At 38.9% G+C, this 12287-nt stretch overlaps 1 protein-coding gene across 3 annotated transcripts in view; it reads right to left on the bottom strand.

The window, feature by feature from the left end:
- LOC128863716 (uncharacterized) overlaps positions 1-12287 on the bottom strand; it is a 68200-nt gene that overhangs the window by 40069 nt on the left and 15844 nt on the right. For 2 of the 3 annotated variants that reach the window (XM_054103020.1, XM_054103021.1), the window contains exons 3-5: positions 11417-11787; positions 11065-11357; positions 7803-7958 (exon numbers count right to left, since the gene is read on the bottom strand). In XM_054103020.1, coding sequence (XP_053958995.1) covers positions 7803-7958; positions 11065-11357; positions 11417-11787 — 820 coding nt within the window. Of the gene's footprint in view, positions 1-1802; positions 1869-7802; positions 7959-11064; positions 11358-11416; positions 11788-12287 lie in introns of all 3 variants that reach the window. The other variant, XM_054103022.1, reaches the window with a different exon arrangement.

Below are 12287 nucleotides of genomic sequence, written 5' to 3'. Positions count from 1 at the left end.
AGTAAACAATGCAGTTGAAGAAAAGCGGCTCGAATTGGCAAATCGAAAAGGTATTGTATTCCATCAGAAAAATGCAAGACCACACTCATCTTCGGCCACTCGGCAAAAATTATTGGAGCTTGGTTGGTATGTTTTGCCACATCCACCATATAGTCCTGACCTTGCACCATCTGATTACTTTTTATTGAATGGTAAAAATTTGAATAATGATGATGATGTCCAATCGTACCTGATTCAGTTTTTTGCTAATAAAAACCAGAAGTTTTATGAACGTGGGATTATGATGCTGCCTGAAAGATGACAAAAGGTCATTGATCAAAATTGGTAATAATTACAGAATACAGATAAAATATCCGCAATTACTTAGTTGCCAACCCAATACTTTTGTTTTATAAATATAGGATAACCAAATAAGAACGATAGCAAATAAATTTAAATAAAACAATGGTGTAAGATATGAAATTCTCGGCTTTGCTTGCAGTACTTCCGACCGCTTGGACCAATTTTTGATGACTTGCTTTTATATTTGCTGCGTCACTCTGGTCATGCGTATTTTCGCTACGAGTTCGGCTTGTTAGCGTATGCTAAGGTTTTGACAAGGATGATAGATTATAAAATTTGGCCATCCGAAACAAAATTGTGAGAGTAATTTCGGTTGCCTCGTCACCGGAGGCTCGCATAATTCTGCCCTCTAATTTCATACACTCGTCCATTCAGTCATTGTTTAGACGGCAACGAAGTAACATAAGTGAAGGCTGCTTTGATTATTGTTTGTATCACCAACACAATCTCAGTTCCTTCTTAAACAAACTGCCGTTATAACCCCGGTTACATAACAAATCAGATGATTGCTGCAAAGCCGTTGGGAGCCGGTTAACGGGTAGGTCTGATGCTGTCCACATCTCTGCATTCCGTACATCGTGGGATTTTGACGTAGTTTTAGAGCAAATAATCGAAGAGTTTCAATTCCCATTATCGCGGTGGCCGACTCATGATCGCTTACCGTGAGATGACGTCATACTTATTTTCCATAACTTCGAGCACTGCGTCACTTGTATAGCATTTAGCGACATCTTGTCAGATCTTGCTCTATGATTTCTGATATTTTTGCCCTGTTGTGGACGTCCAATATGTGGTTCGTCTTCAACCCTTCTACGACCACGTCGAAATTCTACTACCCATCGATGCACAGTTGGAAATGGACGAGCAAATATTTAATTGAATATTTGTATAATTTTCTATGAGTTCATGTTGCTGATAAACCTTCTGAAACAAAGAATTTTATCACTGCACGATATGTGGTTCTTTCCTATGTTAAAAAAGTACAATGACACACCGACTTCAAGTAGCTTGCAAATAAAGAATGAATTGGCAGACCGCAGTAAAACTTTTTGTGTGCTCAAATGAAAAATGAAATATTAGAATCTTGATTCTTATACTAGTCGGTAGGTATCGCTTTCAATAATTTTCAACCCTACTGTATATAACTACATATACAAAATAGAAAGTAGTACACAAATTAGGGGTCGGACCGAATCTTATAGTTACATCATATTTTCAAATGTTTCAACATATTTCGATTTGTAATCGAGTTTTACTCGGCGACGGGTAATTGTGATTTGTGCCCACAATTTGCAAAATTACTAATATGTATATGTATGTGTTCATTTTTATCAGGAATATGACAAGAATTTTTTAAATGTGCTTTCACAATGCCAATAGCTTAAGAGGGGGGCGTTGATTTATTTTATGTATGTTAGTATAACGAAATACACAAATAAAGGATAAAAACTTATAATAACCTTGTGCAAATTATACATGCATTGAGCAATTCCTCTATCAGGTATGTTATTGTGATCCAGCCAATCCTGTAAAAAAGTAAATGTATTGCATGAAATGAGTTTTGTGAATTTTGATTAAAACATAAATGGGAAAGTATCTCACTATCATTCTTATTGTTTTGGCAAGTTGATCAAAACCAGCTTAACATGAATATAAATAAAAACGTGAAATGTGAATAACTGTCGACAAAACATTTAGAAATACCATTTTGGTAGAACTAAGCAAATTGTATTGTAATTATTTGCGATATTTAGCGCTACTTTCGGAGAAGGTGTAGTGAGACAAGAAAAAAGGGTAAATAAAAGAACAAAAAGTTATTTCTTATGCCATAATAGTTATTATGTTGTATTTTATTTTAAAAATTTATACTTATAAAAACACCTTTTTTGGGATAAATATAGTATTATGATGAAACTAACACTGCAATACTGCAGAAGAGCTTGTACTTATCCGAGGAATCTGGGTCATAAGAAACATGACCTGCGAATTAAACTTTGATGCCTGCCAAGTGTTGTCAACCCATTGTTATTGGCGCTAACTCTAAGTCTCACCATTCACTAATGGGCTCGAACAACACAAACACTCGAGGTAAGTCACTTCTCGATTTTATATTAACCTATAATATAGCTATAAACAAACATGGGAAAAGCCCACTTTTCTCACGACTAACAGAGATGAGGTTCTCGCGTGCTGTCTCCAGCAGTTTCAATGACCGGTATGCTTCCAGGGAGCTCTCCCTTTCCTCAACATCACCACATTTCTTTTGAACCCTTTTTGAAAGCTCCCATCCTCTCATGTTACAGAACGAGAACAGACTGGACAAAATACAAGGCGGCCACTATCGCTTACTCCACAAACACGTTTCTCTCGGTACGCGCAGCTTACTGTTAAGAACAGAGGCAACCAACTCTTCTAGGATAAAGTATATTTCTCTGGGCCAGCTTGACACATCATATAAAATTAATGTATAGTATATGTTATGCATGTTTTTAAATCATCATATCCTAAAGGCCAGTGGAGAACACTCTAGTGGAGTCCGGAGATTATGACCTTGAGGAGGGAAACCAGGAAGATTTTTAATTTATATAGATATTTAATTTGCGGCCGCCGTGGCCGAATGGGGGTGCGAGACTACCATTCGGAATTCAGAGAGTGAACGTCGGTTCGAATCTCGGTGAAAGATCAAAAAATTAAGAAAAAGTTTTTTCTATCGGTCGCCCCTCGGCAGGCAATGGCAAACTTCTGCCATGAAAAAGCTCCTCATAAAAAATATCTGCCGTTCGGAGTCGGCTTGAAACTGTAGGTACCTCCATTTGTGGAACAACATCAAGACACACACCACAAATAGAAGGAGGAGCTCGGCCAAACACCCTAAAAGGGTGTACGCGCCAATTATATATATATATATATATATATAGATTTTTAATTTCCTTTAAAAGGAGCCCTGAAAATCTTCATCCCATCGGAAGACAATTCTGGAAAGATTTCTGTGGGCTCCTGAAGAAAACTATGTAGGAAATCGATTACGGAAAATATTTTCGAAAAATAGGACTTCCCTGAATTGTAGCCACAAGCCAAACGGTGACTGACCTCTTCAATCAATCGCAATGAACGCCATTTTCTCGGGTGCTCTGGGGGCCCTGTCTTAGATACTGTTAACTTGAGGACCTGGAGTATCTCTGCGAATGTGATAAGTGATAAATAGGAATAATTGCCAATTAGGTGCTTCCAATCGTAAAAATCTTTAGGACCAGATGGTATCTTTCTCGCTGAATTACAAGTGACCTATTACCTTGTAAGTCCCCTCCGCACAAATATCTACAAGGCTTGCCTCAACCTTCGTCACATACCGAGGAAAACGGATTAAGGAGAGAGTGGTATTCATCCTCAAAGGATGACATGTCCGTGAGATGTGTCCGTCGACACGGCTGAACTCTAATTTGTAGACAAACTATAATGGATACATGCCTTCAAAGAATTTAGGTATCTTTTTCGATAGAGTGGGCTCTTAAAAACCTCTACCCGGATGCTGTTATCAATACCTTGTTTAAGGCCACTGCATGAATTTGTTCGCCCACTTCTTGAGAAAATAACCATTATCCCAGGGATGGGAGAGATGACTGTTACTAGGCACGTAGTGAAGGGTAGTCCTCAGGGTGAGAATCAGGGATGGAAAATATGGTATCCAAGGGCGAAATGGAAAGTGTACAAAGGGCACGGCTGCCTTCAAAAGCCGTGACACTGGTACAGTGTGATGCGATACTTGCAGATGATAACTACATTTTCACTGATAGATTTACCATTTTAGGCAGACAATTTTTTTATAAATTAGAAGATCGCAATACTGTGGAAATTAGGGATCTTATAAAATTTTTAAAAAGTATACATTGGGTTTAGAAGAGATAAGGACAAGTTCCCCATGTGCCATCACAATTGACTATGAGCCTGTAAGTCTCCGACAGTGAACAACAGCTTCAATCTAACCCAACCTAACCTAATGACCTTGATCTAGGGTCGGTGACTAACCTCAACGGCTCAAGACTAAATAATAGGGTATAGAGTGACGTCCACTTTACGGCAACGTCTATTAATCATCACTAAGATTTTGCATAACCATTTTGTGGAAAACAGGCGTGTCCGCGTTAGATACCACATAACTTAAGAATCACCCGGAAAACGCGACTGGACAAAGGAAAGCAACGGGTTCAAACGAAAGCAAAGTGTTGATCATCAAGAAGAATATTTTGAAAAACAAAAATGTTTTCAACCAACAATGTTTATTTTAGAATTATAAATAACAAGCCTCTTATCATCCAAATTTACCATGGATAGTCACGACACGAAAAATGATTATTTTACATATTCATATTCACATATGATAAAATTGAAGTTGGGAATCTCTAAGATTTCTACCGAACGTATACAGTCTGTGTCAGAAAAAAGGAACCGCGATTATCCTTTAAGTATGATAGATATATATTTAAAATTTGTTTACATGAAAGTATGTACAAAACTACGAGTCGCAATTACTCAATAAACCGTGTAGTCTCCATCGTTGTGGAGTATAACTTCTTCTCGGCATGCTTTGAACCAGCTTTTCTGCGTAGCTCGCGAAAAGAGGACCACACTTTGCGAACTTGATGCACGAGTTGCTTTAAATCGTGGACTGGCTGGTCCATTACTGTGACGCCATTTTCTTGTTTTGTTGTTTCTCAATGTGTTTTTCTGAGAGCAGTGGTTTTGATGATGTGGGAAGGTAGGATATGTTCGCATCCTTCAGTCGTCGTTCGATGGGGTTGATACTCACATCTATTCCCTTTGTAACAAAAACTGTGCGTGCTTGGCGTAGTCGCAAAGAAGCGTCCCGCTTAAAAATTTGGACGATCACTTTATACCGCTGATTCCACATCACAACAAACTCTTTGATTTTTTAATCACTTTTGCAGCCGCAGTATAAGATAATTTCGATCCTTTCGAATGCGTGCATAAAAATACCGCCTCAAAACGCTTCGAGTAGTTCTCACTGATTTTTGTTCGGTTGCGTTTACAGGAGCCCTTGAGTGGGACTATTACGCAGCAAAAAGCAGAACGGAATATATCTTGAATTACAAGAAAAAAACCGGTTCTTTTTTTCTGACACAGACTGTATAATTGGTGAACTTATCTTATTGTAATGGCAGCGGGTTTAGAGTCAACACTTTACTTTCGTAGTAGCACAACAAGAGACTATTAAAAAAACACACAAGCTTTCAATGCCAAATAGAGGTGGTGATACAAAATAAGAGAGGAAATACTAAATAATGTAATTGTTGAAATAAGGAATGTCTCTCTCTAACAACGTTTTAGTTTAATTAATAAAAAAATTAAATATGAGTATAAATATTGTTAAAAATTATGAACTACCAACTTAAATGCGAAAATCCTCTTAAATTAAATTAACATAATGTACTACTACTACGCTTGCTGTGTATTCACTAGCTAAAAATAAATGAAACCAAGTAAGGAAGCTCTAAATTCGATCCGAACTGAAGTACCTCATTTTAGTAAAATTTAAAAGGTCGTAATCGAAATATACGAATTTATCGTAAAATGGGTTTGCCCCGCTCATTTTCTACAATTTTTCATTCATCCTATTTCTTTTTTTTTCTGGTTTATAACTTTTACCAAACTTGAGTAATTTTACTTCATTTATAACAGGGATACCAAGATTTAGTTTTTTTTTTTAAATGCCGTTATGTGAGAGATGGACATTGTTATTGACCGACTTCGCCCCTTTTCAATACCAATATACCAAAGTTTCATTAAAATTTCTCTCTTATCATTGGTAACATATATACATACATCTGACTATATTTATCTTGATTCCTCAATGTTGTTACATACCTGATTGAGCGTGAACTGCTCTACGACACATCACAAAGCGATAACGTCTGGGGCAGCTCAATGATCTATTCTCGACCCCGATCTGTGGAATCTGAGCTACGATGAGATATTGAGTATAGAAATGCCAGAAGATATATATTTAGTGTGATACGCGGACGATATAGTGGCGCTCCTACCAGCTCGGAATACTGAGGATGCTAGAATGAAGCTGATCCAAGTCATGATAAGGACGCAAATATGGCTTGAAGGCCATAACTCGCCAAACATAAAACGGCAATCATCTTTATCACACGAGGTCACATGCCACTCGAGGTCAGCATGCAAATAGGTGACACGTCTTTAGTGACCCAAAAAGCTGTAAAATACTTAGGTATTCAACTTGATTGCAGGCTTGCTTTCTGGGCTCAGATAAGGCATGCGGCTACCAAAGCAGCAAAGGTCACGGGTATGCTAAGTAGATTAATGGCAAACATCGGTGGACCAACTCAGAGCAAAAGAAAGCTAATTATGGCTGCTACAAACTCAATTCTCCTCTATGGCAGCGAAGTATGGGGAATTGTGCTAAACTGCAAAGCGGTTGCCTCAGCCTAACGCACTGTCTCAGACGCAGCAATTTTCGTGATCAGCGGTCAGATACCTATCGACCTCATGGTCCGGGAACGAATGGATGCGTGGGACTCCAAGAAGAAACATGTAATCACTAGCTTATCAGAACGGAGATGCCAAACCATGCTGCGGTGGCAAAGCCGATGGGGCACTGAACCGAGTGGCAGATGGACGGCGAAACTTATTCCATCAGTTGACAAATGGGTCCAAAGAAACTTCGGAGAAGTGAACTACATCTAAACTCAGTTCCTCTCGGGCCACGAGTACTTCTGGCAATACCTATACCGTATGGGCAAGGTAACCGATTGCAAGTGCATATACTGCGAAGCGCTGAGCGATGACGCTGAACACACGTTTTTTAGTTGTAACAGATGGCTTTGAGGGAGCAGATTGGCGACATCCCACCGAGCAACATAATCACCCACCAAAAAAAAAAACAATGCTATTACATACATACAACAGTTATGTGAGCAAAATTATAATACCATTGGGCATAAGTGCGAGCGGATATAAAAATCACTAAACAGGATAGTTGAAGTTCCAACAAAATCCATTTTGCTTTATTAAAAGGAATTTAGGTCCGTTTTTCATCTTACATTTTTTAAATTGCGCCAATTTCTTATTTGTTAGCTAATGACTATTAACACATTTAAAAGAAGGAAATTTAAATTAGCTTTTTGTACCCTAATAACCAATTTTGAGATAATTAGATATAGTATGCATGTATTATTGCTTAACATATACAAAAATGTAGCGAGACAACAACCGAGGTAAACTTCAATTTACTTTATTCAGCTACTCTAAATAATTTTTGCAAAACAATAGTAAAGAGTTTAATTTTTTTGAAATTCATTTATGAATTTTTTGTTAATTGAAATTTTCGTATTAATATATTTTTAAAATTTTCACAGGAGCACTGGATTAATGTTTACCTTTTGGTGTGAATGTTGCATATTTACTAGCGAACTTACCTGGAAACGTAACATCAGGAACATAACTACAAAAACCAGAGCCAAACACATCCCAATAACAGGAAAACTAACTAAATAACGAAAAGCACGCCGTTTCCACGCGGGAGCTTCCTTCGGTTCTAGACGTCCAGTTACGTTATTTTCTACTAAAGTACCCTGAAAAAAGAAATGCATTTAATATATGTACATATTATTAAAATAGAAACAATAAACAGACAAAACAATATAAAGATTAAACTATTTATTAAAAAAAAATATTTAAAAATGTGTTCAGCCAAAAAAACGTGTACTTTCAATTATCCTAATATTTATTTCGTAACCAAATTCGAACTGTTGCGAAACGAATTCTTAATACGACTTTGTGCCGAGGAACATCATGAATGAATTGAACACTTTTGTCATTCCCCAGGGTGTTTTGCCAAAGTATTCTTCTAGTGAGAAAAATTGTGGTACATTTGCCCAAGCTAAAGAGCAAAGCCTTCAGATATCCTAGAAACACAAACTGGGGTGTGTTTAGGAAAGTGCTATTGCAAAAACCATTGAGACCTCGCAGCTTCAGCTCCTGTGTTGAACTGGAAGAGAGTAATAGAAGAGTAACAAGGGTACTTAATAAAGCATATCACGCAGCATGCACTCCCCTACGATTAAAATGCAGATCAAAGCCACCTTGGTGGAACACGGAGCTGGGGTCAAAAAGGCGCAGCATAACAGTATTCTATAAACTGGCTCGAGTAGCCGATAATGAATCCTGCTGGGAGAAATATAACGATCTACGACGAACATATAAGAAAGAGATACGTAGGGCCAAAAGAGAATAATGGAAAGACTTCCGTGGCAGTATAGAAAGCACAAACGAAACGGTTAAACTAAGGAAAATGTTTTCAAAACTCACGACTATATATATGTATATATATATAATTGGCACGTACACCCTTTTTGGATGTTTGGCCGAGCTCCTCCTCCTATTTGAGGTGTGCGTCTTGATGTTGTTCCACAAATGGAGGGACCTAAAGTTTCAAGCCGACTCCGAACGTCAGATATTTTTATGAGGAGCTTTTTCATGGCGGAGGTTTGCCATACTCCAAAGGATGGACAATCTGTTGGTACCACGACTAAAAGCGATATACAAGGATGTCTGAGGTTTAATTATGTGCCAGTACTCTGGAGAGAAGCAAGGGTAAGCAATCCCATACTCTCAAAGGAATATAGGTCAATCAGTTTGACCTCATTCCTCCTGAAAATGCTTAAGAAAATCCTCGTCGTCCACATTAAAGAAAATAGTATGTCAGACTTTATGTCTAAGGCACAACACGAATATACTATTATTTTCATAACAAATCAAACAAAATCCTCTGTTGAACGGACGTAAACTCCTCATAGCCGGACAAAATATAAAAAATGTGAGTAAGCAGTTACTTACATACACACATATATTATGAATTATGGAAAAAAGGGGACTGCCCGGCGCCATCGCGCCAGGATAAACGACTTTTTGATGCCGGAAACTGAAGCCCGTGATCTCTACAACAAAACGGCGCTACTTGCCATACAGCCCATAACCTCTGGACCCTTGGACTTTTATTTGTAGGGGATATGTGAAGTATAAATCATTTGTGGATAAACCAGCGCCCAGTGACCCTAATCGTCTAACTGTCAAACCCGGACATTTACAGAGAAAGTGCTCAACATTCTCCTTCTCTAAGAGGTCTCCACAGCTTCTGAAATGGAAGTTAAATGGTAAACCTAGCTTTCCCGGGTGCGTGGCGATCGTTCATGGACCGGCTACGAGTTTGCCAATTGTGGCCTGGAGTCACCAGGACATTCTGAGTCCTCCGTCCATTGTACTGGGACCAAAGGGATTTTGAAATAGCACATGAAGAAATGGAGCTCCATCTTTTCTGCGGTTCTCTGAGAAATAAGTTGTGTAATTCTCTTTTAACAACAGTCAGGGGGTTGCCGATGGCCCGGTAAGAGGTCTCTGAGACCAATTCAGTTCCCTTCCTGACAAGCTCGTCAACAATTTCATTTCCCTCTATGTTCCTATGTCCTGGAACCCAGATCAAAGAAATGTTGCACCTGCAGACCCAAGTGATTTGATCTTCTCCTTACAGGAGTTTACTAGTTTGGATCTACACCATGGCGACGTCAGAGCATTGATCGCTACTTGACTATCGGGAAAAATTGTATTATCTCCCTCGCTCCCATGTTCCCTTATCATTTTACATGCTTGCAGGATCGCAAAGACTTCTGCCTGAAAAACACTAGCAGTATTCGGCAATTTTAAGAAAATAGATAAATCGGCTAATTTAAAGGAAACTCTTACTCCGACTCTCGATTCCTTCTCGAAGCCGTGAAGCAGTAAAGACAGAGGTACCAGATTCGGTGCAGACTTTCACTTCCTTCTAATCCTGTCTACTTGGGAAGATTGACCTGGCACGGACTCTCAAACTCCAGTTTGCGGATAGAGAGATCTGTCCGGAGTTCAGAGAAGTACGGTGTTAACTGCCTACAAAAGCTAACATGTCCCTTGAGAGATTACCTCAAGAGCAGCGTTGGAAATAACGTAAAAGACGATAGGAAAAAAGTGTAAAACGACATTCAGAACAGCACTGGGGCATGTTCTACATGCTCCGGTGATGCCAATACATGCAGTCCATTGCACCCTCCCCAGTTTAGTGATATTATAGCCCTTCCGAAGACTTCTCTCTAAACCAGGCAAACATACGTTAAAATTGGCAAAACCACTACGTTGTACATCCAAAGCTCAATCTGTGGCTTGAGTCCCCCTTATTTATTGAACATAGATTTGCAGGGGTAGAAAGCTAAGGCCAGTACGGCTTTACCCGATTTTCAATGGATAGGTTCCAATAGAGTTTGGAGTCAAGTATCACTCCAAGATACCTAACTTCCGATGAAAGCGCGATAACGTGGTTGTTTAGTTTGGGGAGTGTAGTTAGGATAAACATGTTTTATTTAGCTCAGGAGCCTCAAAATTTCATCTTTGTTATAATAAATACACTCGGAGAGGAAACAGGCCAACCAACCAATCAACTATACTATGAAGGACAAGCAGCAGTACTGTAATACAGTTTAGAGCCTTAAAATCCTGTTTTCATGATAATATAATACATCTGACAACGGATGGCGGCTTGCCACCCTAGATTTGTGCTTAATCTTAATTGCGTTATTAAAATGGAAACGCCAGATATTAAACAGTTTCCAAACAAACTTAAATTAGTCTGTTGAATATGTATAAATTTACCTTATAAAGCGGTCTAGGGGGTTCAAGTAATTCTGGTGGTGTCGATAAGGTGCCCCAACGAAATGCCAGTTCCACGGAGTATCGTTTCCATGCTTCCAAATACAACGAAGCCCATGCAACATTGAATAGGGAAAAAATAACGTGTCCCATATCCTGCGCTGTTTGTCCTTTACCCCATAGTGACGCGTACAATATTGTTCCAAATACGGCTGGAACTCCTAAGGCGCACGTGTAATGACCCAGCCAAGCAAAGTACAACGCCACTTTAACACCAAAGTACTCTGCAATGTCGTCTGTAAATAACGATAGTTCACTAGTCTGGCATTAACGAAAAAGTAAAGTATTGAATTACCAAGTGGTTGCGAAGAAAAAATTTGTTTCACCCAACTGTTTTGTAGCAGTGCCAATGAGCGCGTTTCGTGTAATGGGAACACCTGCACAATTAGGCCGGTCTCTTGCCAGGCGGCCACAATGCTTTGTCCTTCAGCCACAGCGGCACGTCCATGTAACGCCTCAATGTCCGTCTGACTGGCACGGAGGCCTTGCAATACCTGCAAAACAAGCCATTGGCGTTCTTGTGAGGTGAAAAGTGCACTGTTCCCATCTTCGGTTTTTAGTTGTTGAAAACAATGGCTTTCGCGTGTCGTGAATTCACGTAAGGCACCTCCTAGATCAGGACGTAATCGTTTCGGTAGACGTGCTTCTTCGGCGGCTTTAAATAAACTACGAAAAAGGTTAATTATAAAACGTATGTAAATGTATATGTAGTTCTTGGATTTTATAGTTCATTAATAAAAGGTTCGAAACGTAGAAAATCGAATAAAGTAGAAAATGAACTATGAATAGTTTCTGGAAATTAAGTCTAGCTGCTCCTGGGTTGAATTGCGATAGTCCCTCGACTACACCTGAAGCAAATTGTTTCAAATAATGAATCTCCAACACTGCTGCGCCTTGGACCGTACTGGTCAATGGTGAACATTATTGATAACGTATGGGCAAAAATTAAGACCTACGTTAAAACAAATATGACTCCTTTGTCTCTGAGTGGAGAGGGAGTGGTAATTCAGAGAAGCAAAGACACAATTGATGTTGCGCTTCTATAATTTTTCCAGATGCTTTGGCCTTACGGGATATGTCTGTTGGAATCTAAACCGAGCATCGTAATATGTAATTGGTTTTTAATTATTTTATCAGTTAAGAAAGCATTTTTATGAAATACGTTT

Source organism: Anastrepha ludens, chromosome 5 (assembly GCF_028408465.1).
Source record: "Anastrepha ludens isolate Willacy chromosome 5, idAnaLude1.1, whole genome shotgun sequence".
NCBI lineage: Eukaryota > Metazoa > Arthropoda > Insecta > Diptera > Tephritidae > Anastrepha > Anastrepha ludens.
Note: the sequence above shows the minus strand (reverse complement) of the source record. Positions and strands in the feature narration are given on the sequence as shown.